Here is an 18,986-nt window from a genome sequence, read left to right on the forward strand (position 1 = left end):
TTAAAGTCACAAACACTTGTCTAGTCTAGACAACCAATGTAATCGAATGTAAAACTATTACAAATCAAAAAGACAATGTTGTGCCACTGATGATCTCCATTTAATTTTAGCAGGAAACAAAAGCTCAGAAGATACTGAAGCCCTAGGCATGGCCTTTAACTCTTTCCTCAACTTCTTTTTCATTTTATCATTGCAGTCCTTGCTATACCTCATGGAGATTCCTGCTCTCTTCAAACACTTGGAGCTTGCAAGGATATACTCCAATAGCTGCTTCTCGTCTCTCGTCCCTCCATATTTTTTCCATTCCAAAATCTCGAGCTGAGACGACAAACACGCTGGAACATCGCTCCAACGAGGGACATCAGCGGATTCACCTATGTCCTTCTGAGAAACAACAACAAAAAAGTACTATATATAAATTTAATAAACACATAATAAAAATCAAAACCTGAGTGAAGAAGGTATACTTACAGTTTCGATCATAAGAACTTTAAGATTAGGAGAGTTGTCAAGCAACAGCTTCACTGATTCTACCCAATACTCTGCGCGACATGGACGTAGTATACACTCTATTAGCTGAGAGTAGTTGACGCAGCTACAGAATACTTCCTGAAAACAATTTCAAAGAACCAAACATAAGTAGATGATTCAATGTGATCACAAAACTGAGAGAGGGTAACTTACCGTTTCATCGATCCAAGTCATATGGAGAAACTTGACAGAAGAAAGATATGTCAAGAAATTTTCATTAGGGGGAGAACCAACGTCTACTCTGGCCATGGTAAGGTTAGGACTCATACTCTCTATCGAGCAACCATCTTCAGAAAAGTCATTGACGCAAAGATACTTCAACTGTGGGGAATCTATAATCAAAGAGCCCCTACCATAACCACAACCACATACTCCATCGTCATCATTATCATTAACATAAACTAAACTATTTAAAGAAGGCACTTTCACAGTGAACTTAATCACGTTGTCATTCTTCTCTCGGACCACAATCAAAGTTTTCAGAACAGGACAACTTGATAAAAGCCTAATGAGTGAACCCTCGTCTTTATACACCACATTGATAAGCTCCAGTTTAGTAAGCGAGGGGAGGAAAGCTTCGAAAGAAAGCTCTATGAGAATCTTGTTTGAGAGAATCAATTTCTTGAGCGTTTTACAAGTATAAAGTGTCTTAGGCAAGCTTACAGGCTTTGCTGGCCACTTTAGATTGAAGTCTAGCAATCGAACGTAGCGTTCAACCGCGTTTAAAATCAGTTTTCCGACATCTACGTCACCAGGACATCTTGAACCGAGTTTAACTTCTAGGTGTTCTAGTATAGGTGCCTTGTGAAGATGCAATGACTGTTCCAAAAACCACCAAACGCTTTTACTGTTTGTATGCTTGGTATCTTTGCAAACGAGTTTAGGCATCAACGTCCAGATACAACGCCATGGTTTTGATAGAATCGATGTGGCTACTGCTTCTTTAATCGGAAGGAGCAACAATATTTGCACAAGTAAAGCATCAGGTAAAGCACTAATCCTGTCTTCACAAACTTTTTCTTTAATTTCTTGACAAGTTGCAGCTTTGTTAGGCATGTTTGAGATCTTTTCTCACGAGCAAACCTAGCTAATAATAGAGATCGATCGATGTTTTAACCAAAAAACTCTTAGCTCTTTTGTATTGATATTGCTTTTCTGTGTCGCTTTGTTTATCCCAGATTGCAAAAAGCCAATCGCTAGCAATTTATTTATATCAGTTTTTTTTTCCTAGTACCAGACGGTTTATGTCAATCCATTCTTCTCCTTATTAGCTTAGGAAATCACAACAGAAAACATGAAATTTATATTTTTCCTATTTCATCAACTCGTTGATAATTTGAAGAGTTATGTTTCTTTACGTAGTATAAATATATTATCTATCTTATTAAAATAAAAACATTACAACTTCTAGGTGGATTTTTAAATTGGACATCACATTATTATTTTTTTTTTTTTTATTACTCATACCATAACCTTATATTTCCTTAAACAGTTCAATATCAACCACCTTTCACTTTACTCCACCGTAAGATCTATCTTATTATATGTTTTAGATTATACTTCTATTATTATACATCTATTAAACAAAACATCTATTATATTGTTATAGTATACTCACATTATCATATTAATATCATATCATAGTACAAATATAACAAACCCTCTTTTTATTATAGTCAAATGAATACAACAAATATCTCCAATCAAATATTTTGATCGGCATGCTTACGCACCTGCTATAAGATAGATAAGAATAAAAATTAATTTTACACATGTTACAATAATTCTGTGAAAACAAGTCACTGCATCAAGAGTCAGTCATTAGCGAGTCGAGCCAGCGAGTCATGAGCGAGTTGAGTCGACCACGAGTCATTAACGAGTCGAGTCGACCGCAAGTCATTAACGAGTCTTTAGCCAGTCATTATACAATTCCGAACGTCTTGGTCTGGTTATCTCCTAAACCAATTGATTAAATTAACCAAACCGATATGGAAAAACCTCTTCTCCGAGTTAACAAGAATATACTAATGTATATTCTTCTTTCAATAACAGAAACATCAACTTTTACTTTAAAAAAATTGATTATGGAAAAACCTCTTCTCCAAGTTGAGTCTACTATGGCTAAAACCTCAGTTACAATCAAATATTTCCACTCAAATTGCCAGATTTGAAAAATTATGAATATGGAAAACCTCATTCTCCAAGTTTATTATACTAGATCTAAAATCTCGGTGTCAATAAAATCCGAAGATTTTGTAATTATTATACCTAACTTAATAGGTTAGGGAATACCCATTTCCTCCCACTATAATGTGTCTGATATTACGTGTATACGCACACCAAATAACCTAATGTGCACACTACCACAATCGAATGGTATGTCGATGTAGCACTTTAGGATCGAATCCACAGAGACCAACGGTTACACTTTATCTTTATGGGATCAATACTTAGCTAAAACAATATGGGGGTTTTAAGATTTGAGGGTTTCGTGAGAAACAAGTAACAAGATTAATTAAAGTATTCAGATAACTAAAATGCTAGCCTAGGGTGGTTTGATCGGGTGTTAAACAAGTGTGAGCCAAACAATTATTCAAGTTCGATTAAAGACCAGTCTAGAACTCGGATCACTCAAGTAGAACAGCCCACTGTCGTGGAACTGCCCCCTATGCTGATCGATCTTGATACCTAAACTCTCGTTTGGATCAAGATGCGACAGCAAGCAATAGAGATCAAGTCCGATATGTTCACAAAACACCCTAATATCTACTTTCGCTGATTAGGGATGCAATGCTCATTCAAGTTATGTCTAGCAACCTATAACACTTTTGATGAATAGATTAAACCTAGAATCAGGCACTAAGTGGTTAACTTGATGCAAGCCTTAAGAACAACAGTGAATGAAGACAATCGATTTATAACTTATTTATGTCAAGCTCACAGATCTAACACCCTAACACCCTAGACTAAGCAAGCTGACTACTCAGCCATGGAGCAAGAAAACACAGAGATAACAGATGAAGAAAACATGCTGAATCAATAAAATAAAAGAGATAGGGTTCAGGATTCTTCTCAAGAGTGTAGAGATCCTTCTCCCTTTACAATAAGCAAATCCAACAATGGAGTTTTTGGGTCTGGTTCCTCTCTGTAAACTAGCGTAGTATCATAAAGAGAAACAGAAAATATGATATATCAAAGCCACAGGCGGCTGGGAGAGAAAATATGGATAATTAGGGCAAATCCCGTAATGATTGTAGTTTCCTAAAAAATCTCTGCCGCTGGAACACTCACTCGGAACAGTCACTCGGGTTGCTCCGCTATCCGGAACAGTCATCAAGACTGTTCTGCGTGAAAACCACCAAATTGCATTGTTTTCTGCCTCTTTTGTTCCAGCTGATCCATCTCCCATCCAATGCAACTCCAGACCTGTAATGACTCCAAAAGGACTAGGAAGACTCGATAAAGACTTGAAAACCAATTTAAAAGCATATATACAAGATGTATAAAACACCATATATCAATTCCCCCAGACTTAGATCCTTGTTTGTCCTCAAACAATGTCAAGTATCAAGAACAGGGAGAAAGGTTTGAAAGTGTGGGAACTCTCCTATTCTCAGCAACCATACTTTAACCACGAATCTCTGAACCATACAAGCAGTAAAACTAGGACAACACACCCTTACCGGAACCCCACTGACTGCTGTTCAAAAATCGGCTCCATACTCTTCATCTCAAACCTGAAAAAGCAACACTATCGAGACAGAACTCCCTACATTCATTTAAGAGTAGCGTGAGCTTCTCATCACAGGCATCATTCAGGGTAGACGGTCTAGGTGTGGAACAGGCTATTTAATGGTGGAGTTAAGAGTGTTTAGGGGCTACCATTTCATTGAAGAGGATGCAGGATATCACACAAAATGGCAAGAGAGGATAGATCCATTGATGTCCACAGCCTCTACTCGTTTTTGCTCTATCTGGTGCGACTGTTCTGATGACGGAACAGGCAACTGATTGTTCTGCTTTCTACTTTCCTCTACACACTCTTCAATACTTGGTACCAACTTCTTGCTCGACCTTTCCAGTGGCTCCATGTTTCTTTTCTTTCTTCCCCTTCTCCATCACATTAATCTCGTTTTTTTTTTTTTTTTTTTTTTTTTTTTTTTTTGAAGACTGATATGGTGATGTGACGAAGAAGGAGGTAATACATGATCGTTCTGAGTGCCACTGGTGGTTCTGATTTCGCGACCATTCTGGTTCTCCACCCCTGCTCTTGCGCAGTTCATTGGTTATGGAGCGGTTGCTCCCTTAATCTGCTTGTTCTCCTTTCTGACTGAATTTCTGCAGCAGTAACGAGTAGGAGGCTGCGTTGATCCTTTCCTCTCCGACCTTTTTGCACATATCTGCACATATGACACTGAAAAACAAATGCATGAAGGTGGAATAAAGGCTAAGGTGCAGGGTGGGAACTAGCTAAAGATGAGCTAGCCACTCAGGATCAGCAAGATGGATAAAAAGGATAAGAAGTCCTGAGTGTGTTCTCGTTTCCCTGATCTAATGCCCATAACAAGAAGAATTTCAGTCAAGATTAGGTTCAAGTAAGGTGGAGTTAAGTCTACCCAGTGTAACCTGATCGGCTGAGAACTTCTGGAGAATCAAGTGAGATATGTCAGGGTGTTCCAGGTCCACATGTGTGTCTTTCGCCACTGCTAAGGTCACTGAATAAGATAACTAAAGCACGAGGTGGTCAGTGATCAACACAGAATAAGGTCCTAATTCCCACAAAGTTTTGACTGACTCAATAAAAACTGACTCAAATTGACCCAAAAAAAAACAAAAGAAAGAAACGAGTTAGTAAACGACGAAAACCCTCCCCCAGACTTACTTCACAACGTCCCTGGTGTGAAAATAAATCAGAGAGAAGGTGAAAACAAGAATAAATTTTTTTTTTTTTTTTCGAGATACTTACCTGGCGCGGAGCAGCCTGACAGAGCAAGACGCGGTTGCTCCGGTAAAGGATGCTCTGGAATGAGAGCAGCCAGCTGCTTGCTCCAGTCAAGGGTCTCGGATTTTCTGATTTATGACCTGAGACTCAACAAACTAAAAACAAAAATAAGTAAAAAGAAAATCCTAATGTTAATGACACTCACCAGTGGGTTGCCTCCCACCAAGCGCTTGGTTTAAGTCTCTAGCTTGACTTGGTGACTGGGATCAGTCGGGTTGAGCAGGAGGGCTTGTTCCAAAACAAGCTCCACAATCAGACATGTTCAGCTTCAGAACTCTGCTCAACAACCCTTTCACAGCAGCTTCCCTTTCTCCTTCAGCTCATGTGTGAGAATAGCTCTGACTTTAGAGAACGGTTTAGAGGTACCCTTGCACTTTACCTCATACTCAATGGAGTTCTCATCACACTTGAGAGGTATCAAAGTCATTGTAGGATCTCCCTTGACCCTTTTCTTCTGGACTTTCTGTTTCACCCTTGAATTCCCTCTGATTTAGTAGGATCAGTGCAGGATCTTCATCAGAGAACAGCCTGCTCTCACCCTTATCACCATGCTCCTTCTCTGGAACAACCTTCAGCTTTTCTACATCAAACACTGAGATGCGAGAGGCGTGTGATGAGGAAGATCTGGTGGGTACAGCCTTGTAGAAAACTTTCTTGTTGATGTTGGAGAAGCAGACTCTCTTGTTGGGCATATCGATGGTTGCTCCAACAGTAGCCATGAATGTCCTTCCAAATATCAAAGGCATCTCATGATCCTTGTTCATCTCAACAACTTGAAACTCAGCAGGAACAATGCATTCCCCTACTTGAACATGAAGGCTGCGGATGGTTCCATATGGGACTGCTCTGGAAGAGTTTGCAAAGGTCAGGGTCAGCTGAGAACGCTCAACATCAGCAATACCCAAATCGTCTACAATAGCCTTTGAGACGAGATTCACACAAGAACCAGAGTCACAAAGAGCATCCTTGAAGGTTGTTCCTGCGATGGAGCATGGGAAAACAAACTTTCCAGGATCATCAACCTTAGGCAATACCTTCAATGCTGGTGTAGACAGTGCTTTGATATAGAGGACCTTGATCTCCTCTTGAGTCTCTCTACAGTGTTTAAAGAACTGGAGCAATGGACGAATCTGCAGAGCATCTTCGAATGCAAGTTCTTTAGGAAGCCTTCTCACCATCTTGTTAAAACCTATCAGCTGCTCTTCACTAATGGGATCCATCAGATGTCTAGGTGGAATTGGATAGGGAACCTTAGGAACATAGACTCGGACTGGTGGAGTTTCAGCAGGTTCGCTAGGAGCAATCACTTCAGAGCTAGCAGACTGCTCTGTGTTCTCTTCTGCGACTAGAATAGTCTCAGCAAACGACTGCTCTATTGCATTACAGTGCTCAGTCCTAGGATTTTTATCAGTTCTTCCAGGGAGCGTCTCTTGTTGCCTCTTGACACTCTCAGCTGTTTGAGCAAGCTGAACATCGATCTTTCTTATATGGATCGCAAGATTGTCATACTTGTTATTCAGCTCAGTGAACATGTTGCCCATCCTGGTGTCTATTTCCGTGGTTACCTGATTCAACGCCTTGGCCTGAACCTGCTGACCCTGCAACAGCTGTTGCATCATCATACCCAGACCCTTCAGCTCATCTGGTTGACTGTTCCCGGTAGCTGGAACAGCATGCGGATTGCTCTGCGGTTGTCGCTGGTTCTGGTTCTGAATATGCCCGGCCGTAGGTTGTTCCATGCTGAAAACGTGCCCTTGGTTGTTTTTCAGTAGCTGATCAACCTTGGCAGTCAGCTCATCTATTTTCTGGGCGTCAGAACTGTTTCCTTTCTTGGAGCAATCACTCTCCTCTTTCTTATTAGCTGAGCTAGCAGCCATGTTCTCAATCAGCTTAAACGCTCCAGCAGTGGTTTGAGTCATGAAATCTCCATTGCTCGCAGAGTTTAGAGCACCTTGGTATTTCCAGTCCACTCCATCATAGAAAATGTCCAGGATATAATCATCATCAAATCCATGGTGAGGACATTCTCTGCGATAGTCATTGAAGCGCTCCCATGCGTCGCAGAAAAGCTCATCAGTGAGCTGTCTGAAGGAGGTGATCTTGTTCCTCAATGCAGCTGTTCTCGCCTTAGAGTAGAAATGGCTGAGGAACGCTGATCGGACCTGTTCCCATGAAGTGAGAGAGCCGGTAGGGAGAGAGTTCAACCACCGTGCAGCTTTTCCATCAAGAGAGAATGGGAATAACATGCACCTGATGTAATCTGGTGGAACACCATTCGCGCGAGTGAAACTGCAGACTTTTTCGAAGCTCTCAATATGCTCCATTGGAATTTCTGTAGAGAGACCAGAGAACACCTTTCTCTGTACTAGACCAATCAAAGCAGGCTTGATCTCGAAGTCCTGCCTGGTGCAGAGTGGAGGAACAATGGCAGAGCGCGTAGTAGGGATGTTACGCGGAAGGTTTCTCTGCCCGATTGGAACAGTCTGCGCCTGTTGTTCTTGCTGCGCGAGAGCAGCCTGTTCAGCAGCATCCTGCTGAGCTTGGATGGTCTGCTGCATTTGTTGCATCTGCTGCTGCATGAGTGCCATAGCCGCAGCGAGATCATCCTGATTGGCGTGATCACCCATAGTGGTGTCAGTTTGCCTTGGCTGTTGACGATTTGTTCTTTCTAACCTTGCTAGCTCCTGGTTGGTAAATGTAACTAACTCTCCTTGTGCGTTTCTCCGAGTATGTCTACTGGTCATGCACCTGGAAGATTAGCTGCAACAAAAAGGATAAGGCAAGTTAGAGGTCTTAGACTAAATAAATAACCGAAAAATAAAGGTAAAAAGATGGTCCCCGGCAACGGCGCCAATTTGATATTACGTGTATACGCACACCAAATAACCTAATGTGCACACTACCACAATCGAATGGTATGTCGATGTAGCACTTTAGGATCGAATCCACAGAGACCAACGGTTACACTTTATCTTTATGGGATCAATACTTAGCTAAAACAATATGGGGGTTTTAAGATTTGAGGGTTTCGTGAGAAACAAGTAACAAGATTAATTAAAGTATTCAGATAACTAAAATGCTAGCCTAGGGTGGTTTGATCGGGTGTTAAACAAGTGTGAGCCAAACAATTATTCAAGTTCGATTAAAGACCAGTCTAGAACTCGGATCACTCAAGTAGAACAGCCCACTGTCGTGGAACTGCCCCCTATGCTGATCGATCTTGATACCTAAACTCTCGTTTGGATCAAGATGCGACAGCAAGCAATAGAGATCAAGTCCGATATGTTCACAAAACACCCTAATATCTACTTTCGCTGATTAGGGATGCAATGCTCATTCAAGTTATGTCTAGCAACCTATAACACTTTTGATGAATAGATTAAACCTAGAATCAGGCACTAAGTGGTTAACTTGATGCAAGCCTTAAGAACAACAGTGAATGAAGACAATCGATTTATAACTTATTTATGTCAAGCTCACAGATCTAACACCCTAACACCCTAGACTAAGCAAGCTGACTACTCAGCCATGGAGCAAGAAAACACAGAGATAACAGATGAAGAAAACATGCTGAATCAATAAAATAAAAGAGATAGGGTTCAGGATTCTTCTCAAGAGTGTAGAGATCCTTCTCCCTTTACAATAAGCAAATCCAACAATGGAGTTTTTGGGTCTGGTTCCTCTCTGTAAACTAGCGTAGTATCATAAAGAGAAACAGAAAATATGATATATCAAAGCCACAGGCGGCTGGGAGAGAAAATATGGATAATTAGGGCAAATCCCGTAATGATTGTAGTTTCCTAAAAAATCTCTGCCGCTGGAACACTCACTCGGAACAGTCACTTGGGTTGCTCCGCTATCCGGAACAGTCATCAAGACTGTTCTGCGTGAAAACCACCAAATTGCATTGTTTTCTGCCTCTTTTGTTCCAGCTGATCCATCTCCCATCCAATGCAACTCCAGACCTGTAATGACTCCAAAAGGACTAGGAAGACTCGATAAAGACTTGAAAACCAATTTAAAAGCATATATACAAGATGTATAAAACACCATATATCAGTGTCCATAAATACTTATCGATATCATTCATCATTCGACATTCATAAAAAGCTCCCAAAAAGCACAATGTCGAAAGAAAGACATCGACCAAGGAAACATACAGAGAATGTAAGAAGCTGGCATGTCTCAATCGAGCATATTGATAGCCGATCTTATATAGGAATCGATAAATCTATCAAGAAATAAATAAATCTGAATAAGAACAAAATAATCAGTATCAATTGAATATTAAAAACAAAGAATACGAATATATATATTCTAACCTTTTACGAGTATATCTATTAATGGGTTTGCTCTGTTTAACGAGAATGAAGAAATAAATCTTGGGGTTCTCTGAATTCCTAAATTTTGATCGGGTTACAGATACTTTTTCAACATGAATTGATGACTTCCAAGAGGAACAAACACGTTTAGAAAAAAAGACATGTTTAAGTCTTTAGAAGAAAATAAAACAAAGAAAAAGAAATAATGGGTAACCATTTTTATTCTTTTTTTTTCATTTTTCTGTACAACTACTGTTGTTACTAATGGGCTTATTAATTTGATATTGACATGTGCATATACAATAAAATTTTGCTTCCTGGATCATAATAGTTAGATTGCCGATAAATATAAAACAAAAATATTTTTTAATTGCACTTAACTTTTTAACCAAACATTGTTATTCTTTATTTATTGAACTTCTTGCATACACATTGAAAATACTATTCTATTAATAAAACAAATTGAAACTATAATTTTTTTGGATTAGTACAGTTTCATTTAAATTTTTACCAAATAAAAAATGTTATATCTAAACATTTATACAAACATTTATATATCCGCATGGGGTTAATCTATTAAGTATTTTTAATTTATTTTTTGACGCGTTTGTTTGTTTATCTATCTTATTATTACAATTATTTTATTAGAATTATAATGAAGACTTCAGGGATTTTAGTCTATATCGTATTGGTTAATGTTATATTAGTATGTTCACCTTACATCTATATTTATAATACACTGATATGTATGTTAATCCAAATTGTATTGGTTACTATTAGATTTGTGTACAGCACATCTATAATACACTGTTATTTCAATCCAAATCGTATTAGTCAATATTATAATAGTGTTTTCACTGCACGGTTATATCTCTAATACACCGATGAAAAACTACTAATACAAAATACAGTTCTTATATTGTTTTTTAAATATAAAATAGAATTGGACAAATTTGAAATGTGTTGAAACAAAAATAAAATCTGCGCGGTCGCGCGGATCTAGTATGAAGATTAAACATGAAACGGATAGAAAATATAATAAAGAACAGGAAACTGAATACAACACAATATACCAAAGGAATTAAGAGGTCGGATATGACTTTAGTTAACTTACAACACCGTGAGATTGTTAAAAAAAGAGTTTCCATTATTTCACATTAAAACTATGTCCTCCGATTAATTAACATGTGCATCATATAAATTGCTAATTTTCTTAAAAGGAGTATATATAACTCACTTGAATAAGTAAAATTTTTTATTAAGCTTGGGATGGGATGTGCACTGGCGACGATATGTGGGCAAGCATATGGAGCAAGGCAACTAGAGATGATGGGAATATATATATCTTCAAAATTCTTGAATCATCTTAACACTTTTGCCTTTCTTCTTAATTTGCCTTTTATACGTTTCTGCCACTCCACTTTTGAGTCTCCTCGGACAGTCCCCAGCTGAGGTCTCTAAAGCCGCCGGAAGATTCTCCCTCTGGGATGATCCCTCAGCTCTTTGCTTACGCCGTCAACTTCGCCAACGCCAAGTTCTTGCAGGTGAGGTAACAATAGTTACTTGAAGATTCAACTTTGTTTAGCTCGAAGACTGTCTTCTTATAGCTTATACTAATTGGCATGCGTTTATTGTTATAGGCACAAACCAAAGTGGTTGCAATGGCGGCTATAGCAGCGACCGTGCTGTTTTAGCATGCTATATTGAGTTGGTTACTGATGCTGAAACTCGATTGGGGAATGGCTGGAGGAGCCGTCGGGCTGAATATGTCGTGGTGATTAATAGATGGAGCTTTTTGGTCAGGGCTCTCATGGAAGGCATTCAAGAATCTCAGAGGCTTTGCAAAACTCTAACTTGCCTCTGCGGTCATGGTTTGGTGAGATATCAACACCATTCAGAAAGGCTCATCGATGAAGGGTTTCAGTGACTGGTTTCTGTTTGCGTGCTACCTAATGAACCCTCAAGTCTATGTGGCTGCTCCTTCAAATATGGTGAGTTCCTAGTAGTCACTATGGGGCTTTAATTTCAGGTAATAAGAGAACTAACGATTTGATTACAGCATTGACATTAACATACTGGGATGGCCAACCATTGTGGCATTTGGCTTGCTGTTGGGTACATTACACAACCAGGACTGGTTCTGAGATTTTGTGTGTACTTAAAAGATAAATGTCGAGAATTTTAGGCAGGTGGTGAAAACAATCAAAGTAGGTTCATTGAACTAGGCATTGTAGTTTCGCTATTAACAGAGAGAGTGCTTCTCATCATCATTAGGAAAAAAAAACTGATATAAAAATCTCTAAACATAAAATGAGATATTAAGGAGCAAGACCTACTGATGTTTGTTTACACATGCAATGATCTATATGAAGACGAAACACACCTAACTTGCATAGCAAACAATGAGCTAAAACAGTCTGTAATGACTCATTTCACAACGAGAAGACAGCAACCAAGGGGCTAAAACAAAAGAAGATTGTACGAGAAACGAGACTCAGCGTGGAAACGAAACGGGAAAGCACAGAAATTTACAATGCAATGATCCCCAAAGAATATCCATGAAACCAGTGAAGAATCAATAGCACACATTCAAAAAATCCAAAAAAAAATATTCCTTTTCATTTCTAAACATGATGACTGTGATACTAAAGAACAAGGGCTTGAGATGTTTAAACTATATGAAGACCAAACGAGCAAAACTTGCATAGAAAGCAAAGAGCTCTCATTCAAACTATAGCAAACATTCAAACTCCAAACACCTATTATAAAATCCATTAATATTGATTAAAAGATCTCTCATTCCAAAACGCAACAAACTTTGAGTCCAACAAAAAACGATACAAAAAGACAATAATTAAAAGAGAAACTCGAACTAACTTAAGCAGTGAGGACGACGGCGCCACCAGCCTCCTTGATCTTCTTCTCAGCAGTCTTGGAGATAAGCTTAGCCTTGACAACGAAAGGCTTGCCCTCAGGCAAATGACCTTTCCCAAGAACCTTAAAGAAGCCGTGCTGCGTCACATCGATCATGGGCACCTTGTCTTTGGTGGACTTGGCCTTGACGTCCTCGGGGACGAGAGACCAGAGCTTGTCGAGGTTGACGATGGGGCAGTAGAACTTGTTGCGGAGCTTGTGGAAGTACCTCATCCCCACCTTTCCGAAGTAGCCTGGATGGTACTTGTCGAAGAGGATACGGTGGTGATGCATACCTCCCGCGTTACCGCGACCTCCTGGATGCTTGCGGTGCTTCCCGATACGTCCGTGACCGGCGCTGACGTGGCCTCTCTTCTTCCTGTTCTTCTTCAACGCCGTCGCCATTTCGTTAGATCTGCTACTAGGTTCTTCCTCGGATGTTTGGTTTTTATAGGGACTGCACGGCTAGGGTTTTTATAAATGAGAAATGTTTTGTGTGTTTGGGCCTTTTAATGTGCACGATAATGACTTGGGCCTTATGGATTATGTAGGCCCAATGATATGTGAACGAAAAACGATATCGTATCGAAAGTCTTTTTACAGAGCTTTTGTATTGCTCTCATGATGTATTCCATCTTTATCTTTTTCTTGCGTTCATTGTGATTTTAAAATTGTAACCATCATGATTTTGTATTAAACACACAGTTTTCATTAACACAAAAATTAACTCTCCAATTGTATTTACTATATTTGGCAAAGGATTTTCTATATCTTCTTTTTTTATATGTCTTTCAGGTTGAGCAAGAGGATGGAGACATGAGGCAAAGCCTACGAAGCCTGAATCTTTGAGACGAAAGTGAAAGTTTTGATACTCTTCATAAAAGAAGGTGAACTTTAGCTGAGGTCTTTGGTGTTGTACTAGTTATTGTAAAAGCTAGTACAAACCATTTATTTGAAGCTAAACTTTTTGTTTTGAATTTGTTACAGAAAACTGGAAAAAGACGCCTTGAACTTTAACAAACCATAGATAGTTGAACACTTGACATTAGATAAACATTTTATTGGATGCAAATGGATTTATACAAGCAAGTGTAATTGTATTGGTAAGAGGAAAGGTATAACTTAATAAATCAATTATTGGAATTGGATAAAAGGATAAAAAAAGCATCTTTGGAGATATACTTATATGTACATTAACTTGTAACGTATGAACATGGACATTTAACATATCGTTTGCGGACAAAAAAAAGGAAATTTAACATTTTATAAATGCATAAAAAAGGACAAATGCAACGATAAAAGCATGAAGTAGCCGTTGTGCTGGGTATAAGAAGAAGCTTAATTCATCGTTCCTTCTTCGAAAACCTCACAGAATCGCAAAAAGAAAAAACGATAATGTCGAGTTTCAGATATCTTTCTAGTAAAAACGCTTCAGCTGTGGAGGATCTTCTTTCACAGGCCAAGGATCTCTACGATCTTGAGCAAGTCGCCGCCATCAACCTTGCTGGCTTCACCGATTCTGCTCTTCCCACTAATCTTGAAACCCGTTTCCGCCGTCTCAAATCTCTCCCGGTTTCTCGACAACCCGACCCGGTTTCTCGACAACCCAACCCGGTTTCATCGTCCAAGAAGCTTCTCTTCCACTCCAAGAGCATGGCCGAGAAGAATCACGTAAACGCGTTTTCTGCTTCTGCTTTTTCCGTTGATGAGAAAAGGAACTTCTCCGGAAGAATCAAACATGTTCCGAGTGTGCATTCTCGTCCGTTGGTTTCATCTGTTGACGGAACTCGGGTTTTCTCGGGAAGTATCAAACGCGACCAGAGTGTAAAATCTCGAGATGGTAAGGTTTTGTCGCCGCCAACAACAACAGCACAAGCAGTGAAGCTACTTTCTAAAGAGAAATCAAGAACTAGCTCAGCGTCGTCTGCCTCTATTGATTTAATGTCGCCATCATCGTCCGAACCAGACCAAGAAAAACGGTCAAACAGGAAACCAAAGTCCAAGTTGTTAGTTTCGTGGTTTGACAAGTTAGCACCATCAAGAGCCATGGGTTGCTTATTTTCTCCAAGCATAGCGTCATCATCAAACAACAAAAAACACAAGAACAGCAGCAAACCGTATGATCCCTGAGTAGAATTGACTGCTGAAGAATGATAAATCACACTTGTTAAATAGTCGGAGCTCTATGGGCTTTTATTATTTTTGGTTTGTTGATTTTGAAATAAACAAAAGATTATGTTCGGATTTGAAATATTTGTGAATACTCAATAAATAGCATGATATGTATTAACAAAATGACATGTTCGCAGTCTGGAATAAACAAAAGATCATGGGTTGCTTATTTTCACTAGTTGTAGTTTTCTTACGAGATCTATTTATAAGGATATTGCGTTCTTGTGTTGGTTACTTAATTTGTTACGAGAAACTATACTCAATTGTTGAACAGTTCAATAAATAGCATGATATGTATTAACAAAATGACATGTTCGCAGTCTGGAATATCCCCACTTCCATATTAATATATCCATAAGATTTCACATTTTGGTTAACTATTTATATTTTTAAAAGAAACCATGTTAATTTTCTACAAGGTAGCTGGGAGACTCTCTCTGCCATAGTCTTAGAACAAGAATAATATTGCTACATAGATGAAAATACATTTTCATACATTTGGGGGGGGGGGGGGGGGGGGGGGGGGGGGGGGGGGGGGGAGGGTGGGGGGGGGGAGGGGGGGGGGTATTGAATCAAGGGTTTTGGAAGCTTTTAGGGTGTTTTTAATTTTAAATGGGATTTAGGTGAGTTTTGATGTTATTTGAGTGATTTTGATGAAATTTTGAAAATACAAATAAAAATCTTAGGTGATTTGATAAGATACCTTGTATAGATTTTAAAGTTGTTTAGGTGATTTGAAACATGAAATATTAGTTTTGGTCAATATAATTTTTCTTACGGGTTTATCTACCTAATCACTATGAATATGCATAAAGAAATCAAACTTCGCCATTGACATATATTACAGTATACTATGCTTGTCGTGAAAGCAACCTGTTCCAATCAATCTGTTTCTAAATTGTTGTCATGATGATTAAGATTATTAGATTTGGCTTATACAGTCACACTACTTGACATTTCTAAGTACCAACTTATGTGAAACTGATACATGAAAATTACAGTAAGTAAGTAGTTCAGGTAGGAGATATATTGGATCGTGGCTGGATGAAATTGCAATACTCTCCTTATTGAGGTTACTTAATGAACAGGCCAAAACTAACGAGAGAGACCTCTGATCAGGATGACTATGTTTGGAGCATACTTTACTCAAGAGAGACCTCTGATCAGGATGACTATCAATTGAACAGGCAAGTTAAATTCGAGTCACCACAGTCCTGAAAACTGTTATATCATCATCAGCTTGAATTGTCTTGAAGCTGTTGGTGCCAAGGCGATGGTGGTAGGACATACTCTCAGTTATAGGCCTAAACTGATTTCTTTTTTAAACTCATTCCCAAATATCTTAAATAGAAGATTCTGTAGAAAAACTGTAATGAAATATGTTCTTTTTTCCTTGTTAGTGAATATGGTTGTGGCATATGGAGAGTTGATGTGGGAATGTCCAGTGGTGCTCTTGACTCTAGACCAGAGGTATTTGACAATCTTGGTTCTTGATTAGTTGTTTTCTTGTCTTTCTACAGTCTATGGCTGGCTCTGGTGTTGTTTCTTCAGGTTCTGGAGATAAGAGGGGACAAAGCTAGAGTTATAAGAAGTAACTGCGACCTAGATCCACGAACCCGCCCTCCCTCTCTCCGCCCCGTTCTCCACGATGGCTTTTCTTCAATTGAATCAATATTCGAGGTGTACGTGATAAGATCACACGTTCAGGTTTCACATAGTTTTAGATTAGAGAAACCTGGAGATAAGAGTCGTAGGTTTTTTTGCGGGAAGGCAATGTTTTTTTTTTCTTTTAGTTCTCTCAAATAACATCTCTACAGATGTTATTCTTTAAGGATTGTTTTTAACTAAAAATAACGTAAAGTACTCTCAAATTTTCTCTAAAAAATTATTATTTTCTAAATGCTATTTACCTTTGAATAACACTGGACTTGCTAAAGTTTTATAAATTGTTAATTGAATAACAGGAGATTTCAAGTGATGTTTAATCACTTTATACAAAATAACAGAGGATTTGAAAAAATATATCTAAATCACTACTTGAATAACAAGGGATTTTAATTCAAATCTTACAATCTTTTAAAATACTTGGTTCAATACACCCCCTTGATGTTATTCAAACCTCTATTCGGATCCATGTTTTAATTATCCCAATATAAATCTATTGTTTGGTGAATATTTAAAATTTGGATATCAAACATTGAAATATTTGTGAATATTCAAGTCGAAATGTTAACACAAATAAAATAAATTATAAAATATAATACAATATTAAAGTTGTTTTAGAAGTTATTTTATGTATAAATAAACACTTATAAATTTGATAATGGATACCCAAAATTAAATAAAATAAAATTTAAAATTCCTACAGTCGTAGATCCGAGTGTTATGGAAGCGGATCCTGGATCCGGGTAATAATTGGAGTCCCCTCAACAAGAAACACGACCAAAAACTTTTCACCATCTTTCTGCGTCTTCCAATCTTTTCTCTTACAAACTTCAACACTCTCTCTCTCTCTCTCTGATCTCGATTCCGTCTACGATGAGCTCGGAGGAAGCCAAGGTCGTTGGTAAGTCCGATCCGTTCCTCTTCATTTTAATCATTGCTATTGAATTTGGGATCTAGGGTTTCCTAATCAACAGAATGTGACCGGATCCACGTTTCTGATCTCGAAAACATTGATTACGCACATGGGTTTTCTAATTGATGAATTTGTTGGGGGTGTAGTGCCAAGGAACTTTAGATTGTTGGAAGAGCTAGAGAGAGGAGAGAAAGGTATCGGAGATGGTACGGTGAGCTATGGAATGGACGATGCTGATGATATCTATATGCAATCCTGGACTGGCACCATTCTCGGCCCTCATAATGTATTCTCCCTCCTCACAACCCTTGTCTTACATTCTCTCTCTGTCTGAATATGATAAGCTTTTTTAGTGTTCTAACAAAAATAAAAATCATGTCTTTTTTTTTCTACTTTTTTGTCCCTATGTTTTGGGTAATGTCTTTGTGCCCTAAAGTAATTAACCTTTTACTGCAAATGATCCATTAATTTTAGTTTACAGCGCTTTACTCAAAATGGGTTTCAGCTACATTTTCTTACCTCTTTTGAGGGGTGGATAGAAATAAATAAATAATTTTTTTCGAGTTTGAGGAGCTTGTGATGATGTTTGTTTGGTGATATGACTAAATATTAGACTGCATACGAAGGGAAGATCTTCCAGCTGAAGTTGTTCTGTGGTAAGGAGTACCCAGAGAGTCCACCAAGTGTGAAGTTCCAGACCCGGATAAACATGGCCTGCGTTAACCCTGAGACTGGAGTGGTAACCTCTGTGACATCTCATTGCTGGTGTTGTATATGTATGTCAGCTTATTATAACAAGGAATTGTATGTTCTCAGGTTGAACCGAGTCTCTTCCCTATGCTCACTAACTGGCGGCGAGAATACACAATGGAGGACATTCTTGTTAAACTGAAAAAAGAAATGATGACTTCTCATAACCGCAAGTTAGCTCAGCCCCCGGAAGGTAAGTAATTTCTATAGTACCAGAACCAAACTCGGTTTACAATTCTTTTCTGATAAGACAAACTTTGACAATAGCTAGTTTTTTATTGGACTGTGTGTGTTTGCTTATGATAAGTCTTGTTTGCTTCTAACCTTTATCCAGGTACCGAGGAAGCTAGGGCAGATCCAAAGGGACCAGCTAAGTGCTGTGTGATGTGAAGAGAGAGGTTGGGGCTGTCAACAATTTGTATTAATATAAAGGACAATGTATATAAAACATCATTTGAAGCTTTTGGAAATTGCCTACAACTTAATGTTGTAGTGTTGTTTGAGATTATATATATATATATGTCCACCAAAAACAGGTGATAATGGTCCTAATAAACTTCCTCTCTTCTAAATGTGCCACGAGTTCTTAAGTTGTTCTATTAACTGGTGTAATTTCACAGTATCCTCCGCTTAGATGCGCCAATTGTTGTGAAAAAAGGGAGCTAGTTTTTGCTCTTGTTAGTCAATAAATAGGAAGTTTGAGTAAATAGGTTCTAAC

General features: G+C 38.5%; 4 protein-coding genes and 1 non-coding gene across 5 annotated transcripts; 3 read left to right on the forward strand and 2 right to left on the reverse strand.

Moving 5' to 3' along the window:
• Positions 1–46: 46 nt before the first annotated feature.
• Positions 47–3,010, reverse strand: LOC106444708 (putative FBD-associated F-box protein At1g05080). Its single transcript, XM_013886154.3, has 3 exons — positions 685–3,010; positions 472–609; positions 47–384 (listed from the first exon to the last, which is right to left on the reverse strand). Exons 1-3 carry the CDS (start codon positions 1,585–1,587, stop codon positions 58–60), a joined length of 1,368 nt encoding a protein of 455 aa, XP_013741608.1. The 5' UTR covers positions 1,588–3,010; the 3' UTR covers positions 47–57.
• A 4,530-nt stretch (positions 3,011–7,540) lies between these two features.
• Positions 7,541–7,647, forward strand: LOC125578730. The gene has a single exon (XR_007316813.1). It is a non-coding gene; the product is annotated as a small nucleolar RNA R71 (small nucleolar RNA).
• A 4,968-nt stretch (positions 7,648–12,615) lies between these two features.
• LOC106440991 (60S ribosomal protein L27a-2) lies at positions 12,616–13,245 on the reverse strand. Its single transcript, XM_013882774.3, has one exon. The coding sequence runs from the start codon at positions 13,171–13,173 to the stop codon at positions 12,733–12,735; it is 441 nt and encodes a 146-aa protein (XP_013738228.1). The 5' UTR covers positions 13,174–13,245; the 3' UTR covers positions 12,616–12,732.
• A 219-nt stretch (positions 13,246–13,464) lies between these two features.
• Positions 13,465–15,109, forward strand: LOC106442797. Its single transcript, XM_013884441.3, has one exon. It carries the CDS (start codon positions 14,164–14,166, stop codon positions 14,896–14,898), a length of 735 nt encoding a protein of 244 aa, XP_013739895.1. The 5' UTR covers positions 13,465–14,163; the 3' UTR covers positions 14,899–15,109.
• Positions 15,110–17,273: 2,164 nt separating this feature from the next.
• Positions 17,274–18,840, forward strand: LOC106440990 (ubiquitin-conjugating enzyme E2 variant 1A). The gene is made up of 5 exons (XM_013882772.3): positions 17,274–17,506; positions 17,665–17,804; positions 18,132–18,257; positions 18,335–18,461; positions 18,603–18,840. Exons 1-5 carry the CDS (start codon positions 17,479–17,481, stop codon positions 18,656–18,658), a joined length of 477 nt encoding a protein of 158 aa, XP_013738226.1. The 5' UTR covers positions 17,274–17,478; the 3' UTR covers positions 18,659–18,840.
• The last annotated feature ends 146 nt before the right edge of the window (positions 18,841–18,986 follow it).

The sequence above is a fragment of the Brassica napus genome, chromosome A9, assembly GCF_020379485.1.
Source record: "Brassica napus cultivar Da-Ae chromosome A9, Da-Ae, whole genome shotgun sequence".
NCBI classification, from domain to species: domain Eukaryota; kingdom Viridiplantae; phylum Streptophyta; class Magnoliopsida; order Brassicales; family Brassicaceae; genus Brassica; species Brassica napus.

Excerpts from the sequence above, each read along its gene's own strand:
- LOC106444708 (XM_013886154.3), bottom strand. The coding sequence starts at position 1,587 with ATGCCTAACAAAGCTGCAACTTGTCAAGAAATTAAAGAAAAAGTTTGT. Across the intron at positions 610-684 it reads TGACTTGGATCGATGAAACG|GAAGTATTCTGTAGCTGCGT; the intron begins GTAAGTTACCCT and ends AATTGTTTTCAG. Across the intron at positions 385-471 it reads AAGTTCTTATGATCGAAACT|AAGGACATAGGTGAATCCGC; the intron begins GTAAGTATACCT and ends GTTGTTTCTCAG.
- LOC106440991 (XM_013882774.3), bottom strand. The coding sequence starts at position 13,173 with ATGGCGACGGCGTTGAAGAAGAACAGGAAGAAGAGAGGCCACGTCAGC.
- LOC106442797 (XM_013884441.3), top strand. The coding sequence starts at position 14,164 with ATGTCGAGTTTCAGATATCTTTCTAGTAAAAACGCTTCAGCTGTGGAG.
- LOC106440990 (XM_013882772.3), top strand. The coding sequence starts at position 17,479 with ATGAGCTCGGAGGAAGCCAAGGTCGTTG. Across the intron at positions 17,507-17,664 it reads GGAGGAAGCCAAGGTCGTTG|TGCCAAGGAACTTTAGATTG; the intron begins GTAAGTCCGATC and ends TTGGGGGTGTAG. Across the intron at positions 17,805-18,131 it reads CCATTCTCGGCCCTCATAAT|ACTGCATACGAAGGGAAGAT; the intron begins GTATTCTCCCTC and ends ACTAAATATTAG.